Raw genomic sequence first — 19,504 nt, forward strand, 5'->3', positions numbered from 1 at the left:
GCAAACGTGTCTATACAGCTCTCTGCAAGGACTTTGCATTCATACCTTTAGAAAGTAACCTGGTATATTGATTCTAATTACGCATATGTGCAAAAATTTCCAAGCTTTAACAGCAGACAAATTATGTAAAGATTTGCAAAGATTTCGTTGGTAACACAGATGTATCATAAAATACAATGGTTGCAAAAAGTATCTGCATAACATTAAATCTCTTCAGGAATTTAATTTAAGGATAAGGCAAGTCGTAAAAAAATATCTTAGTATTTCAGCTTTTTGCTCATTTCGTGTGATAAATTTTCTTTGTATCAACGATCTTGTACAGTTGTGCGAAACGCTGAATAAATTATAAAAATTTTGCTCTTTTGACATAAAACCGCAAGATACAAGATATTTCGTTCCACTAGTAAACTGTACAAAAGCAGAGTTTATCGTTGAATCGAACGTTTCTTAACTATTCAAATTTTATAATGATACAACGAATGAAATGGGAAAATATAAAGACGAGTAAACAAAGAATATTAATTATGGTCCATTTGCAAATGCGTGTCAATGTTAATTACACTGGCAGATAAGCATCAGAGTTCCAAGATATTGAATATTCCTGAGAGTAATTCCATAAATATTTCTGTTTCTTATTTTTGCAACTATTTCTGGGACTGATGTAACTCACACTTTTTTCCCTATTATTTACAATTCCTTCGACAGGATAATAATAATTCATGAATGAATAGCAACCTTGCATGACGTGTTACGCATAGAACATTTGTTTAAGACAATTATTACACAAAACCCATTATGTAAATGTCGAGGGCTATGATGCGTATAGCGTTTGAATAGTACGCCCAGGAGAACCATTTATTTATGCATTCACCATAATTACCTTCTTGGAATTCTCCATTACCACATTTCTATTATGTAAAAGTATTGGCATTGCACGTGTCATGCTTGATATTTGCTCTTTAGAATGAATTTTGACTGTGATCAATTTGAAAAATATTGCATCGCGTAATTTACAGATAAATTAATCATTATTGTTATATTGGATAAATTCATTTTAGTTACGTTTATATTTATTATTCCTATGTTTTGTTTCAGATTGAAAATTGATGTTTTGAAAGAAAATGAAATCTGACTAAGCACGATGTTGTCAAAATACCTTATCATTGTCTTATTTTTGATATATGGTAAGTATTAGTCGTAATTTATATTCTGATATTGTATTTAATCTTTATGGAATTACATATACAACGAAAGAATTATTCAAGTCTTATAAATGTCCTAAAGATACTGTAACTTGGAATTATTACTTACGAATTTAATAACATTTACAAGAATATCTTTTGCAAGCTTAAATCACATTTGTATTCATAATATTCAAATTTTTTCCAAATCTTAATTCTTTATTTACTTATTGTTATAAGTCAAATCCAAACATCGTGTTATCATACGAATTTCTAATATTGCAAAATCTACCATAAATAATACGTAACAATAATAATAACATCAATAATAATTATTATACTTGCAATAATAATAATTAGAAGATAATAATATTATAATAATCATAAATAACAAAAGTCATGAAAAAAATGCAAAAATAGATAATTATTTAAATAGAAAATTTAGATTTTTAATAATTTAAATTAAAAAACGGATCTGTTAAAACGGAAATATTATCCAAAGAGAATGAGAAACAACGATGGATCGATTCCAATTCGATTCCTTTGAATTCTTCTATCTGTCAAAGCCAAGTCGCTTTTAAACCTATATATTTTTCATGGCACTTCGATCCAGTGTAGTGCAGGTTGATCAGAAGGTTTCAGTAGGAGTACCTTAGACATTTCTTTATTACCAAATGGCTACTCGTTCCCACACTTGCCACGTACTAGACAGATATACGTGTATGCACGTACTCTTCTGTAATGTAAAGGACTTCGATTTGAAAGCAACGACGTGCGCATTTCGTTACAGCATCGGTTGCTTGAAATTTTGAACACGACATTCAGCTGCGAAATTAACTATGATTCAAATGTAAATTTCGCGAAGGTAGAAATTTAGTAGGAGACAAAACACGTACAACTTGGCTTTGACAGATCAGATCCAACGATTTTGAAAGATCGTTCGCCTCCTCATTTTCATTGCTATATACAAATTTACTTGCATACATTGGACAGAAATTATTAACTTTGTTATCATTATGTTGCAGAGAATGCTATAATTTTAGATATATTATTTATTGATTTCTAATAATACTTTATATCTCCCATCCTGTAAACTTATTTCTTTTACTTATTTGTACACTTATTTCAGTTTAATTACTATTACTCATAAGTAGATATTATATAATTGAGTTATCTATAAATTATTACCTATAATGTTGTCTATAATATTAACTATAAATTAAAAATTGGTATAGTACTACAATAGTTGATGCTCATAAAAAGATAAATTGTGAAGAATCTATGGTTTTATCTATAAATTTGATAAAGTAACTGTCATGAATAATAATTACTGTCAATTTTATTCTATTATACTTATTATTTGTGGATAATATGTGTATGTACTTTTACACTAAGAGAATAGATTTGTTGCAAAACAGAGTAATTCCAGAGCAGGAAAATTATTTTTTTTGTTGTAAATAAATTAAAAGAATTGTACGTATTACGACTTCCTTTAACTTCTAAGTACAATTATTCAAACTGGAATAACTGTTACTTCATTTTACGGTAACTTGTCAATTTATTCCATTCCGATTGTACTTTATAAATCATGTAATAATACAAACACCTCGTAGAAAGTACGTTACTTAGCACGTTGTATAATTACATTACGCAGTAAAAAATTTTGAAAAGATCTATTACATCGCGTTTCAACACAACTTTTATTCGCTAAATTTGAAATAAAATGAAACATTAAACATATACAGAAAAATAAATGAAATTTTAATTAATGCGAGTAAATATAAATAATAAGAATAACAAGAACAACAATAGAAGTGAATACGAATAATAAAAATTTTAATATAAACGTACAGTAGAAAATTCAATATGATCGCAACGAAAATAACGATATGCGCACATCGAAGTAAATAAATGACTTAAGTCAAAGAAAAATGACAACAAAAACTTGATTTCTAAATCATGATGTCAACTAAAATATAATAAAGATATTTCTCAAATTAAACGCAATATATTATATACCCTGCGTTTTTGCATTCTCTGCATATATTTACTCATATTTGCATCTACGTTTCGGTATCAGAAAAAAAGAAGGAAAAAATTGAAGAAACGCTATAAATTTCTTTTGTATTACATATTTGGAAAACGAATATTTTTTTGTTCTCTTTTTTAGCAATCCTTTTTTCATCCTAAAATTTCGAATTATCGCGTTATGCGTTTGGTAACGTAACGCGTTACATAAAAACATTACACTTTACGACAATTCTTCGAACGATCGATCACGTACACAAGCAAAGATAGGCGGTATTAAGGAATATTTGATTTCACTTTTAGTTACAGAATGCGCGACCCAAGTTTACAAGAACCACTCGGTCGAAACTGCTATAGCAAATAAGCCTACGGTTGTAAACGATGACTTTATTACACAAACCGTCTATGGATTCTTGGATTTCACTACCACTATCGGAAACACGGTGATGGTGTTCAGCCCACAAAGTGCACCAGGAGGTATAATTTCGTATTTTTCTGTTTAAAAGAAAATTCCTTGCTTACAGGGTAGCTACCCTATTCCAGTGTCTTTATTATCTTTAATAGAAAATTGTTACAAATTTATAAATATAGTTATATATATATTGCAAATGTATATGTATAATTATGTATATATATGTTGCATATGTAGCAATATATACACTGCTAGTGTAACTACGCATATACTGCAAATGTACATAATTATCTATATGATGCAAATATAACTATGTATATATTGTAAATGTAACTGTGATACATATATATTTCAAATTTGTATTTTAAAATCAATACGACTTATTATTACTAATTTATTACAATTCATAATAATTTGTAACAATTTTAAAACTGTAATAATTTTGAAAATTCAAACTGGAATGGAAAATCAAATTTTGCGATATTTCCAGGACCCTTCAATTTTACCCGAAATTTATAAAAATCTGAAGGAACATTTGAAATTTTCTTCGATATAAAATTTCGACGACGTCCAACGACTTTCGTTACTTACCTGTACCGTCTTTCAGACAGTGAAAAGGCAAAGAAAAGCAGCGATTCGGTTATCCAAACGAAACCAAGCGAAACGAAGGAAAAAGTGGCTCCTGCTATCCAACCAAGCAAAACGCACAAGATAAATTCTGAGGATGAAACGAAAAAACAAACCAAAGGCACAAAGGTTGTTGTAAATTCCGTCATCGAGCAAAACGTCATTAATTCTACCGAGGATAATGGATTGCAACCGCTGAAGAACCAGGTGAGATAAATTAGCGATACTCTTCGTGAATATTGAGAGGAAAAAAAATATTTCTCCATATTATAATCCAACGATTTATTTACCGCGCGTGATTTCCTATTTTCGAAAATCAGAATCCCGAATCTCGCGTTACGCTGTCAGGGATCAAAATAAATGCAGTAAGTTAAAATATTCGTGTACAGAAGTAGGAAGTACATATACTTTCCCTTTCGCGAAACAAACTTTTCAGGTTTATATCGTCTATTCGTGCTTATCTATGTATTTCTCTGTATATACGATCATATACGAGGTTCCTGCTTTCATACGATCGCATAAACTCGAGCTAAACGATGACTTTTCAGTCATAAATTATAGATCGTATATCCAATATTTTCTTTACATAAACTTCTTGCTTTAATTTTTGCAGGAGTTGTAATTAAAAGCCTAGTTTGTAAATCTGTATATTACATAACTTGTAATATACAATCTTAATTTCGCGAAAACTTTTCGCTGTGATAAATGTCGTTTGTGATATCTGATACAATATTTATGTATAATATTTAATATTTTTTAAAGTTGTTTATTATTTATTGAGTTTTGATGGAATTTAGAGAATTTGTATGCGATATGGTAATATAATTTAAGAACGAAATCTTTGCTTTAATTTTTATGCAATTTATGACAAAGTGTTCTATTTCGTTTTATGTACCATAGAATGTATATTTTAAGCTTTATGAAAATGTTTTTATAAATTACATATAGTATCCAATATAATATTCGTACATAATTTTTAAATTAAAACAAAATTGCACTATCCTACAAATTTTAACTTTTTCTCCAATCTGTAATATCCGTTAAGTGATTCTTGTGGAATATACTTTCCTGAACACGAATCCGTAATCAAAATTGTTCTCTCACACTCAGTTTCCAAAAAATGCGAGTTTTTCTAAAAAGCCACGATTTTTGGCTAAAATGAAGTATTACATAAAAAGTAAGAATGTTAAGAGGTCCATTGTTATCTTGCAAGTTATGTGAGAGGATCCCAAGCTTATCAATGTCCATAATTATAATTATTTCTGCCCCTGAATAAATATATTTAATCATCAAATTTTAAAAATATGCTGCCGATTATACTTTCCACTCATATTCTTGCATTCTCAGAAAAAGTTCTTTATTTAACATAAATTTGCTACACGGTATTATATTGTGTAGGTTTTTGTGAAAAAGAAACCATGGAACAGAATTGTCGAAATAGTTTTCAATTCAATTAGATCGAGAAAATATTCGTCCGTAACGTGTATACGATGTTTGAACCCCACATACCCATTGCGCGCTTCTCTAGACTCGACAGTACCGTAGCTACGCATGATCCCAGTACCAAGCGCATATATATCTTTCTTGTCTTTACAATGTTATTTATTCATCGTTTTGATCTTCATTTGAGATTTTTTTACTGTACACATTTTAAACAATCAATAACATATTAGTTAATAACTAAGATATTATAAGTGAAAACAAACTGATAAAATTAATAGTAAATATTGTTTATATATAATTATTGTATTTTCTTTTATGTTATTGTAAAAGTAGCAAGGTATTAAAAAAAAAATGTATAAAATGTGCAGAAAAATATGCTACATAGTACGAATAGTGGTACTAAATAAATTTAATACACCCACAATACAATCCGTTGATACGGCACTAATAACGTCGATAAGGTAGACAAGGACAGAATTCGAGCGCCTTCGATCAGCGCCATCTATGATTTTGGACCAGATGATCAGAAAAGTAATAGGAATGTAGAATGAGCAAGGAGGTCGTCCACACCTGGTCATGTGAGAGACAAGGACGGAAAGCGGATAGAAAAGGATAGAATGGACTCGGCAGGGAAAAATCACAAATTACCAAGTTTCTGTAATTAATCTACGAACTTTTATAATTACATTGTGAAGCGGAAACTATTGGCAACATTCTAATGTAAAATTCGACAGCAATTTGTTGCTAATTAGCTTGCTATTAATAATTATTTTATGGCGTTCATGATTTCGTAACATTGACCGGGATAATCTTTCGAGAAAATATTAAATAATGAATAAATCTAGAAATAAAATGTGAACAAAAGTTATATGAGAAGATGCCCAAGGATATTCTCTTCATTATGTGTCCATCTAATTCATAAATTGACTACGCAGAAAATAGTAATTAACGAAAAACCAATGGCGTCTTCGACAACAATTCAAACACTGCATAGAATATTAATTAATAATAAATTAATTAGGGACAAATCTATATCGAAAAATATATTGGAAAGTTCTTGACGGGTCTGCCTTTACGATGCAATTATAAAAGTTCATAAATTAATCCCAGATATTGAGTAATTAATTAATCTTCTAATAAAAATTCGAAAAGGAACAGTCAGCGCCGCCTATGATTTTTACCTGCAAGCTTGTGCTCCGTTAGTTCCAGTACAAAATCATAGGTAGCGCTGACTGTTCCTTTTTCAATTTTTATAAGAAAATTAATTAATTACTCAATATCTGTGATTAATTTATGAACTTTTATAAATGCATCGTAAAGGCAGATCTTTCAGGTACTTTTCAATATAACCCTCGATATAAATTTGTCCCTAATTAAGTAATTATTAATTATTATTCTACGGAGTGTTTGAATTGTTGTCGAAAATGCCATTCGTTTTTCGTTAATTACTATCCTTTACGCAATTAATTTGTGAAACTTTATGCACTAATTAGAAAAACAATGTTCTTGCGAATCTTCTCATATCACTTTTATTCACATTTTGTTTCTAGTTTTGCCTAGTATTAAATATTTCCACGGAAGATCGTGACAGTTGTCGTTACGAAATCATGGACGCCATTAGACGATAATCAATAACTAACAATTTAGAGTTAAATTCTTTACGAAAATTATATAGGAATGTAGCCTGAAGTTCCAGCTTTGCAATGAAATTATAAAAGTTCATAAATTAGTTACAGAAATTGAGTAATTAATTAATTTTTCACGGCCGGAGCCCTTCTATCCTTTTCTATCCCCTCTCTGTCCTATTACTTTCGTGATTTTTGAGCCCAAATCATAGATGGCGCTGATTGAAGGCGCTTAAATTTGAATCGGTTATTATCCTAATAAATTTATTCGGCAGTGGAAAATTAACAAATCCGGAGTTTCAGTAATTAATTCGTGAATTTTTATAATTGCATCTCACCCTCTGTGCAATAATTATTACAAATTAATTAATTAAAAAGGAATTAATTTATCTAGAATTACTAAAGGTGTTAAATGCATAAAAAAAATAAGTATGTATAATTTTCTTCCTATCGCAATGAAATTAATAGTAACTTTCGATAGAACAACTATAAATTTACAATATTTTATGCATGAGACCACTTTGATAATTCTAATATTAAAATAAATCAAACTCTTGGTACAAAGATTAAGTTGTATCATTTATTTAATTACATTGTTAATACAAATCTTAATCAGTAATATTCATTGTGTAATTCTTGCAGAGTTTATTTTCCTTGAAACAAATCTGCAAACAAAATTGCTCTATTACTCTCAGATATCGAAGAATATTAGTTTCTCCAAAAACGTGTAATTTATATGTGAGATCTTTCTCCTACTCACTTTCTATGTGCAGTTGTATTCACTCCTGTTGCAGAACTTTTATTCTGTAGATAAGTTGCGAAATACACAGCTTTTATCCATAATTTCTTCTCCATTCCAGTCGTACAAGAGTGCTCGTATGTTATCCAATAATGTTCGATTAATCCTTTCCATTCAGTTGAGGTGTTTACAGTGTCGTATAATCCAGTATAATTACTTTCTGTCTGCATCAATTTTTGTATTCTAGACTGACAAACACACATCCCTCCATTATAGCATCTAAGTCTGTGTGTTATTCCACTTTTCTTCTGCTGCTGCAACACAAACAATGTCTGTAATGCTTCAATATTTGATTCCATAACATAAATCCTTACAAAATTAGTAAAATCTAAGACTGTCAATCACATACCTATTCCTGTCCCATGCCTCTGGCTGTATAAGCTCACATGAATTAGAATGTTTTGTTTCCAACTGACTCTTCAACCTTGTTCTTGTCTCTCCAAATGGAATCTTCGATTGCTTTGCTTCACAAAAATATCCTGCATTCTCCAATTCCTGTCTTTACTACTCTTTTCGTTAATTTCATTTTCAATACTTTCGTGGACAACTATTTCATATTCCCCATACATAGATTCCCCAACTTTCTGTGTCTTTCTACCAGCTTCTTGTTCCTTTCTACTAGTATAAAGACCATTATTATCCATCTTCCCTACGAATATTTCTTCTTTATTCTTAAGAGCTATTACTTCATTTTCCTTGAGCATTACTTCACCACTATCTCCAGTTATCAGATTTACTGACAATAAATTCTGTCTCAAGTGTAGAACACAAACAATATTCAAGTATCTGGCTCTATTCTAACTTTCGCTTTAGCTTCCATGGAAATATTTCTTTACACTACTCCAATTTCCATTCTTATTTCTTCCTACTTTTAAAATATTCCAGTTTAGTAACTATATGGATCATTGTTCCCCAGTCCAAAACCCATTATTCTGTTCCATTGCTCTCTGTCAAGAAGCACACTTTCCTCTTTTTATCTTGATCTCCTTTTCTTTCCTTTCTTTCCTTTCTCTATAAAACCACAATCTAAATGATTTTTCCAAATAATTAGACTTCTTACATGTAACACACAAGGAGTGCACTTCTTGAGTTTCGTCTTGTCTTTCTAATCCTAGAAATTTATCTGATTTTTATCCTAATCTTTCAAAACTAAAATATTTAATTTCTTTATTACCTTATTTGTTTGTTCAATATGTACTCGCAAAATGTTTAGTGGAGTTGAACTTGAAACACCACGCCTCCTGGACTATGATGGCTACACATTCATTTTGATCTGCTTTTCCCTTGCTTCCTTGGCAATCAGTTCAGTTTTGAGATTATCTATTTCCTTTTCTTCTTTCTGTGTTAACTCCCAGGCATTTGCAAATACACAATCTAGAAACATACATAAGATTTTAGTAATAAGCATTGTCCTTTCTATCTTACTCCCTAATGCATGTAATTTGAAAACTTATCTGCCTGACACGCAATGTGGGTTACAATATCACGTTTAAATTTATATTTATACATGAAGAATTCCCCTATAACGGAATATTCTTGCTGTTCTTATCCTTCTCATAGACATTACTTAATTTTACCCATATTTCATGACTTGATGTAAGGCTGATACATGAATTCCTCCCCTGTGATTGAAACTCTCAGATTTCGTACCTACAAATTGTTTGTTAACCAATCCTGTTTATACTTTTCTATATTTCTTGGTTCTTCCATTGTATGTTCATACAAACCTTGAGATTATGGCATGAAGATCACTGTAAATTTTCAAATATGATATCCATCTTGATCCTTCCATCTATTAACACTTCCAATTTCCTTCTCAAATTTTGTTTTCCGCACTCAAACACGTGGCTTACATTCTGTTGGCAGTCCATAATCTGTTGATTTATTCTTTTGCTAAGAACATGCACAACCCACACACATTCCTCTTTACATTACTTATCCGAAGTCTGAAGTCTGAATCCATCATAAGTGCCCTTGTCATCTCTATGGTGAATTTGTTCTTCCTCTCTGTAACTTCATTGCACTGCGATTTCTTGGCTGAAATCAAATCATGATTTATTTCCTTTCGATGTAACCAAACCTGGAACTATTGCCCCACATACTCACCTTCATTGCCTGAGCACATAAGTACTTTTTAACTTCATGACAGACTGATTTTCTTTCAATTCCATCAATCTTTTTATTTTCTCAGCTTTCTGACTCTTCTCCTGTACAAGCAAGACAATAAACACTATCGAAGAATCATCAACAGTTAAGACGTACCTTTTACCTCCTTTTGACATTGGTTTTATTAGCCTCATCAAGTCCATGTGCCACATTCCCATTAATACTGCTGCTTTTATAGTTTTAAAGTTTCTATAGATATTTCTCCAGATTTTTGCCCTACTGCAACATTTAAATTCTATATTGAATTTATTTCTACTTTGCATAACTATTACCAATCATTTTTTTTTCATCCCTTAAATGATCCTTATATTTGCATGGCCCAGTCATCAATATTACACACCTTTCTTTGTTGATCCATATGCTTCCTTATTTATGTTTTCTGATCCACATGATATGCATTTTCACGTCTTAATGCTTTCAATTGAACTTCTCCATTTTCTTTATATACATCAACTTCATCTTTCTAAAACTTAACAAATTAGTGTTGGTCATTGACTTTGATCACTGATATCAATATATACTCAGATCTGGAACACAACATTCCGTTCAATCTGACTGTAATCTCGATATCTCTGCATCTGACAAACCCATCTCCCTCTCTCAGTCCTTTTGTCGCCACCAAATATATCTGTCCTGCATGTCATATGGCTAGTCGACCTAGAATCAAAAAGACATATTATTATTTACATATTTACAGTGTCAATTCTTTCTTGCCATATAAAATAATTCCTACAATATTTTTCTCCTACTGCACGAGCACGTATATTTCAATAAAATATTGTCTTTACACAACCAGGCTTAGCTATAAGTAATAAAAGATAGAAAAAGAATGGCTTATATCTTACTTATTTACATAAAACTACTTATTTATTTACAACTGAAGGTTATGTTAAAATAAAGACTTACATTCTTCGACCTGATGCAGACACACTGCCATGGACATAACGATGTTTCCCACGTTTTTCTGTAATTTTCTTTTAATTTCCTGAAAAAATCGGGAAAATAATTAGGCAACGATCTGTTCTATTAAGTGATAGCAAAGAAACCTAATCAAAAGACGAAGTATAGGACTCTAAGACGCGAAACATAACGAAGCAGTACGACCTGCCACGCCCTTCCACTTTCGGGACTGTATTTAGAAAAAAAAACCGGCAAAAAACGAAAAAAAAAACAACTGATTCTATTAGAGAAGAGCCTGTTCTATCGAGTGACACAGAAAAATCAAAATCAAAAATCCAAGTTTCAAAGAGCTAAGCCACGAGAGGTAACGACACAGTACGACCTGCCACGCCCGTCCACATTCGACACTGTATTTAGAATAAAAACAGCGAAAATCGAAAAAAAAACGACTGATTCTATTAGACAAGAGCTCGTTCTATCGAGTGATATAGAAAAATCAAAATCAGAAATTGAAGTTTCAGAGAACTAAGCCACGAGAGATAACGTCGTAGTACGACCTGCTACGCCCTTCCACATTCGACACTGTGTTAGAAAAAAAACGACGAAAATCTTTAAAAAAAACCACTGATTCTATTAAAGCAGAGCCCGTTCTATCGAGTGATGATGAAAAATCAAAATTAAAAAACGAAGTTTCAAAGAACTAAGCCTCGAGAGATATCGTCGCACCACGACCTGCCACACGCTTACACATTTGGCACTGTATTTAGAAAAAAAACGGCGAAGATAGGGAAAAAACCACTGATTCTATTAGAGAAGAGCCCGTTCTATCGAGTGATAATGAAAAATTAAAATCAAAAACAGTAGTTTCACAGAACTACGCCACGAGAGATAACGTCGTAGTACGACCTGCTACGCCCTTCCACATTCGACACTGTTGTTAGAAAGAAAACGGCGAAAATCGAGAAAAGATAGGTCTGCTGATTAGAAAAGAGTATACTGTGATTAGCCGTAACAAAATATTCTAATACGATGCAGGAATTTCATATATCTAAGCGAAGATAGATAAGGGAATAATTCGATTTTACACGCACTCGCACTTCCATCACTACACGCGAGAATGAATGGTCCAAATCGGAAAGAAATGGGCCTACTGATCAGGAAACATTCTATTCTAACGAGTGATATCGAAATATGGCAATGCAAGATCGAAGTTTCCAATATCTAAACAATAACGATAACACGTAACAACACAGCACAATTTGATACACTCTTGCACTTGTTCATTTTATTTCACATATGTACCGTCGAAATGGAAGAAAGAATAGGAAGAAACTGCCTATGCCGAGTAATGCTAACCAATATCCCTGTGGACGATCGAGTTCTGGAATTTACAATCGATAACAAGTGACTAGTTCTATTATATGATTCGCACTTACACTAATTCATGTCGCACATGTATCAGTAAACGATTTTCACTATGTTACTTAACTTTTTTCCACATGTGTTATATTACTACCGAACAAATGTTCGTAGTTAGTTATCCTGCTCTTGGTAAAGTTCTCTCGAATTCTTAAACTTTTGTTGTGTTCCTTTCGTAAATATCGCGAAGATGTTACTAAAGTTGTTCAATGTTCCGAAAGAATAACTGCATTATCATTGTTGAATATTAATTTCGTCAGTTGCAGTAATTAAAACACTAATCAATGATGACACTATTTTACGAAACGTATTGTTCCGGCACTGAAAATTTTACTTTAACGCGCGTAAACATTTTTGTTCACGTTTTACCGGCATGATGGATTCGCGTCGACTAGAAATGCGCTGTGATTGGACAAGCTATGCTTGTTTCGCGGGAAGATGCTTCGTGTTTGAGATAGCCATTTGCCAAAGTATCCATGTAAAATATCAAACGATGTCTTATATTTATTAATAAAAATGATGCAAATACAAATATGTTTCTGTTATGCAAATAATAAATTAAAAAATATTTATTTTCCACTATAGAAAGCTTATAAATTAATAAAATTAATTATTAAATTAATTATAAAAATATATTGTATAGTAATATATATATATGTGTTAGTTAGATAATTTGTATAATGTGTATATATAAGTTATGTCAATTCGTAAAATTTGTTAAGAATTTTGCTTTTCGCAACTTTAAGATGTTATTTCAAACACTTATATGCTAAAAACTATTGTTACGAAGAAATAAATGGTACTTTTATATTGTTTCTATCATATGTGCTTGTAATTCATGAATTAATTGCATAGAAATTAGTAATTAATGGAAAACCAATTGCATCTTCTGTATGAGTTCGCATCCTCTGTGCAATAATGATTAATAATTAATTAATTAAGGAAAAATTTATAGATGCATAAATCATTGTAAATATATATTTGCTTCTGACAATAGTTAGTTCACATTTCATTCAGATAGGAAAGTAATTATACATATTTATTTTATTATTGTAAATATATATTTGCTTCTGAAAATAGTTAGTTTACATTTCATTCAGATAAGAAGGTAATTATATATACTTATTTATTTTATACTTTTGACCTTTTTAGTAATTCTAGTGTCAAACTGAACCATATTCTTCAGTAGTACATAGATTATGCTGTATCCTTTATTTAATTACATTGTCAATACAAATCCTAATCTGTAATATTCATTAGATAATTCTAGCAGAGTTTACTTTTCTTCAAATGAATCTGCAAACAAAAAGTATTAGTTTCTTCAAAATTGCATAATTTATATGAGAGATCTTTCTCCTACTCACTTTCCATATGCAGTTGTATTCATTGCTTTTGCAAAACTTTCATTCTGCAGATAAACTGCAAAATACACAGCTTCCACCCACATTTTCTTTTCCATTCCAGTCATACAGGAGTGCTTATATCTTATTCAATAAATAATGAATGATGAAGTCTTTCCATTCAGTTTAGGTGTGCACAGTGTCGTGTAATCTAGTATAATTATTGTCTGTCTGCACCAATTCTTGAATTCTTGATTGATAAACCTTCCTGCTTCCATTATCGCATATAAGTCTGTGTTCCACTTTACTTCTGCTGCTGCAACATACTTTTACAATCTCAATAATGCTAAGTATTTGATTCCATAAGAAAAATCCTCACAAAATTAGTAAAATCTAAGACTGTCAATCACATACCTATTCCTGTCCTATGCCTCTGGCTGTATAAGCTTACATAAATCAGAATATTTTGTCTCCAACTAGCTTTTCAATCATGTTCTTGTCCCTCTAAGTGGAATCTTCGATTGCTTTGCTTCACAAAAATATCCTGCATTCTCCAATTCTTGTCTTTACTACTCTTTTCGTTAATTTCATTTTCAATACTTTCGTGGACAACTCTTTCATCTTCCCTATACATAGATTCCCCAATTTTCTGTGCCTCTCTACCAGCTTCTTGTTCCTCTCTACTGGTATAAAGTCCATTATTATACATCTTCCCTACGAATATTTCTTCTTGATTCTTATGAACTATTACTTCATTTTCCTTGAACATTACTTCACCACCATCTCAAGTTATCAGATTTACTGACAATAAATTCTGTCTCAAGTGTGGAACACACAAACAATATTCAAGTATCTGGCTCTATTCTAAACTTCGCTCTAGCTTCCATGGAAATATTTCTTTACACTGATCCAAACTCCACTCCTATTTCTTCCTGTTTTTAAAATATTCTAGTTTAACCATATGGCTAGTTGTCTTGGAGTCCAAAATCCATTATTTTGTTCCATCATTCTCTGTCAAGAAGCACGTGTTTTTTTTTTTTATCTTGATCTCCTTTTCTTTCCTTTATGTTTCCAAAATAACAGTCCAAATGATTTTTACCAAATAAATAATTGGACTTCTTATATGTCTCATGTGGAGAGTATACTTCTTAAGCCTTGTCTTTTCTTCTTAATCCTAGAAATTTTACTGATTTTTATTCCAATCTGCCACAAGTGTAACATTTAATTTCTTTGTTACCTTTGTTGCTTTACCAATATGCACATGCAAGATGTCTAGCGGAATTGTACTTGAAACATCTCTTCTCCTAAGGTTTGAAGGCTATAGATCTGCTTCTCCCTTTGCTTCCTTGGCAGTCAGTTCAGTTTTGTGATTATCTATTTCCTTTTCTTCTTTCTGCATTAACTCCCATGCATTTGCAAATACACATTCTAGAAACATACATAAGATTTTAGTTATAAGCATTGTTTATTCTATTTTACGTCTTAATGCATGTAATTTGAAAACTTACCTGTCAGCAATGCAATGTGGATTACCATATCATGTTCAAATTTAGATTTATGTATGAAAAATTCCTCTGTAACAGAATATCTTTGCCGTTTTTTATTCGTCTCATAGATATTGCTTAATTTTATCCATATTTCATGACTTGACATACAGGTTGGTACATTAATTAATAATACGTCCCCTATGGTTGAAATTATCAGATTTTATACTTACACATTGTTTGTTAACTAATCCCGTTTACACATTTCTACATTTCTTGATTCTTTCATTATATGTCTATACAAACTTTGAGACTACAGCATTCTAAATTTCTAAATATGACATACATCTGCATCCTTTCATTTATTGATATTTCCAATTTTCTCCTTTCTCAAACGCGTGGTCTACATTCTGTTGACAGTACGTAACCTATTGATTTATTTTTTTTGCTCAATATGCACAACCCAGACACATTCCCTTTTACATTACTCACCCTAGGTATCCTTTGTTTTCATTATTCCCTCAATATTTCGTCATTTTCTCCAGGTACAGATTCATTCGCCATTTACAGTCGAAAATATCCATTATACAATTACTGTCCAATAATAGGATGTGTCAAAAGCATATAACCAAAGTTGGTAACCGATTCAAATTGAAGCGCTTTTGATCAGCGCCATCTATGAGTTTTGACTGGAACCTTGAACTGTTATCGTTTGAGTATTCTTTCGGTATTAGAAAATTAACAAGTTATTCAATTTCTGCAATTAATTTATGAACTTTTATAATTTCATCGTAAAGGCGCAGCCTTGGCGAACTTTCTAATATAACTTTTGATATAAATTTGTCCCTAATTAATTAATTATTAATTATTATCCTACCGAGTGTTTGAATTGTTGTCGAAGAAGCCATTGGTTTTTCATTAATTACTATTTTCTGCGTAGTCAATTTATGAATTAGATGGACACATAATGAAGAGAATATCCTTGGGCATCTTCTCATATAACTTTTGTTCACATTTTATTTCTAGATTTATTCATTATTTAATATTTTCTCGAAAGATTATCCCGGTCAATGTTACGAAATCATGAACGCCATAAAATAATTATTAATAGCAAGCTAATTAGCAACAAATTGCTGTCGAATTTTACATTAGAATGTTGCCAATAGTTTCCGCTTCACAATGTAATTATAAAAGTTCGTAGATTAATTACAGAAACTTGGTAATTTGTGATTTTTCCCTGCCGAGTCCATTCTATCCTTTTCTATCCGCTTTCCGTCCTTGTCTCTCACATGACCAGGTGTGGACGACCTCCTTGCTCATTCTACATTCCTATTACTTTTCTGATCATCTGGTCCAAAATCATAGATGGCGCTGATCGAAGGCGCTCGAATTCTGTCCTTGTCTACCTTATCGACGTTATTAGTGCCGTATCAACGGATTGTATTGTGGGTGTATTAAATTTATTTAGTACCACTATTCGTACTATGTAGCATATTTTTCTGCACATTTTATACATTTTTTTTTTAATACCTTGCTACTTTTACAATAACATAAAAGAACATATAATAATTATACATAAACAATATTTACTATTAATTTTATCAGTTTGTTTTCACTTATAATATCTTAGTTATTAACTAATATGTTATTGATTGTTTAAAATGTGTACAGTAAAAAAATCTCAAATGAAGATCAAAACGATGAATAAATAACATTGTAAAAACAAGAAAGATATATATGCGCTTGGTACTGGGATCATGCGTAGCTACAGTACTGTCGAGTCTAGAGAAGCGCGCTATGGGTATGTGGGGTTCTCATTTAAAGAACATTTTGTAAAAATACAAAAGTGCGTAGAAGGCGGCTTATGTTTAAACTTTTATGACCAATTATAATTATTCAGAAGCACAAATAATTATAATTATAGACATTGATAAACTCGGGATAGTGTAATCTAACGTATCAAGTAAGAATGAACCCTCTGATCTTACTTTTTAATTAATACTTCATTTGATCAAAAAATCGTACGTTTTTATAAAAACTCACATTTTCCGAAAACTGAGAGTGATGCAGCATTTTCGATTACGGATTCGTATTCAGGAAAGCAAACTCTATAAGAATTACCCAATGGATAATACAGATTAAAATTTGCGTTGAATAGTATTGTTAGTCACTTATTTATTTTTTATACGATATCCAATTTGGAGAATTGAATTCTATATGGTAGTATGGTATTAAAAATGAAAAATAAGTTATATATTTTATAATTGTATTTTATATGTATTATATATTCTTAATTATACAATATTTAATAGAAACTACAGATTGAAATGCTTGTTGCAATGTGGGAGTACATTGGGGTCTTTTTATGTAACCTTTTTATTTTTTAGATTACTTCAGATGAAATGATATATTAATTTATACATTATTTCATAATGAAAGAAATAAATGACATTTATTTTATATAGTTGTAGAAATATAACGTATGTCACCGTTCATATAGAAGAACTTTGAGACAAAGGTGAAACACGTCAAGACCAAAATCTTGTGAGTTAGTAATATTTTCATTAAATGTTTAATACATTATTAATTTTGTTTCTTTTTTTTTTTAATTTACAAGCTTGAATATTGGATAAGTTAATGTATAATTGGAATAACTGTTTATTTTCAACTACAAATAAAAGAGAAATTTTTTTCTACTCTGAAACAATTATCTGAAAATAAAAAATTTGTCTATTATAATATTTAAAAATATTAAATCAAATTACATTTGTTACATAAAAGGATTTCGCTATACTCCGAAAATGAAGAAAAACCAAAAAGGCAATGAAAAATCATGTTATTACCCTGAGCTTGTTCTTGAGGCAAGAACGTGTAATACTTCGTGTATTCTACTTATTAAATGTGGTAATAAAAGTGTATATGAACGTTGGCAGTTATTTGCATAAATTTTGCGCTTATTGCATCTAATATATGTGTTACAGGAACCGAAACCTCACGTACAGGTAACAACGAAAAATCCTGTAGTGTCTTCGCAAATCCACGTAAAATCGAAGGACGAAGTTATCATCGTTAAGAACAATCTTGCAGAACCTGAGTATGATTTTCTGTCAAAGCAACCAGTTGAAGTAGTTGACGAGACGTATAAGGTAAATACTATAAATTGATCGATTTCTTTTAACGAACAATTTATTCCCACAGGAAAACATTTTGGCTTCTAACGGTCGTACATATACAGCTGAAAAATTTGTGAAAATAATATCGTGCAAAAAATATGATATACGTGTAAGAAGAAAATTTTAAGATTACATCAGTGAGATTAGAAAATAATTTAGCTATATATGCGATATTTAGGACAAACATTTATTCCAGATATGAGTCATGGTGGAGTTAGTAAGTTAAATGGAAAATTGTTTTAAGGCTGTCGAAACGCTTATTCATGAGAGGGTTAAATAATAAAATAAAATTTGAAAACAAGATTAAATATGTATTAAATTTTAAAAATTTATATTAATATTATACTTTATATTACGTATTAAAATTTCAATTTCATATCGAAACTTAAATTTGATGTCAAATATATATACGATATTAAAATGTAAATTTGAATAATAAGTATGTAAAAATTTAAATTCAATATTTTAATATACCAAAATCAATCGTTGTTTAAATTACTGCAAGTCTGTTTTCACGTAGTTGAAAAATAATGAGTAATTCTGCTCTATATGTGCAACAAATTACAGGAAAGCTTTCCATTCCAGGTCATTGATCATTAATGTCATTTTACAACTATTGAGTCCTTCATCGCGGCATATTATTCACATTGACACAAATTGCTCTAGTGCCGCGTGAATATGAGATAAGACGACTGAACCAGAAAATCTAGTTTTACTACAAATTAATAAATTCTGAAATATTTGTCATAAAATTTAGTTTTATTAAAGTAGGTCAAAATTTTATTAACAGTAAGTGTTTCATGGATACACGTTACATTTCTTAAAACAATATTATAAAACTATTTTTTTTATCAATATAATATATTTTTTATTAATACTATATTTATTTATTATCATAATATTGTAT

General features: G+C 30.6%; 1 protein-coding gene across 1 annotated transcript in view; it reads left to right on the forward strand.

The window, feature by feature from the left end:
- Positions 1-1,107: 1,107 nt before the first annotated feature.
- The window catches only part of LOC108546108 (flocculation protein FLO11), a 23,056-nt gene continuing 4,659 nt past the window's right edge, over positions 1,108-19,504 (forward strand). The window contains exons 1-4 of the mRNA XM_017898040.1: positions 1,108-1,184; positions 3,513-3,686; positions 4,229-4,455; positions 18,406-18,570. Coding sequence (XP_017753529.1) covers positions 1,142-1,184; positions 3,513-3,686; positions 4,229-4,455; positions 18,406-18,570 — 609 coding nt within the window. The 5' untranslated portion in view covers positions 1,108-1,141. The remainder of the gene's footprint in view (positions 1,185-3,512; positions 3,687-4,228; positions 4,456-18,405; positions 18,571-19,504) is intronic.

The sequence above is a fragment of the Eufriesea mexicana genome, unplaced genomic scaffold (assembly GCF_001483705.2).
Source record: "Eufriesea mexicana isolate 0111107269 unplaced genomic scaffold, ASM148370v2 scaffold616, whole genome shotgun sequence".
Lineage (NCBI taxonomy): Eukaryota > Metazoa > Arthropoda > Insecta > Hymenoptera > Apidae > Eufriesea > Eufriesea mexicana.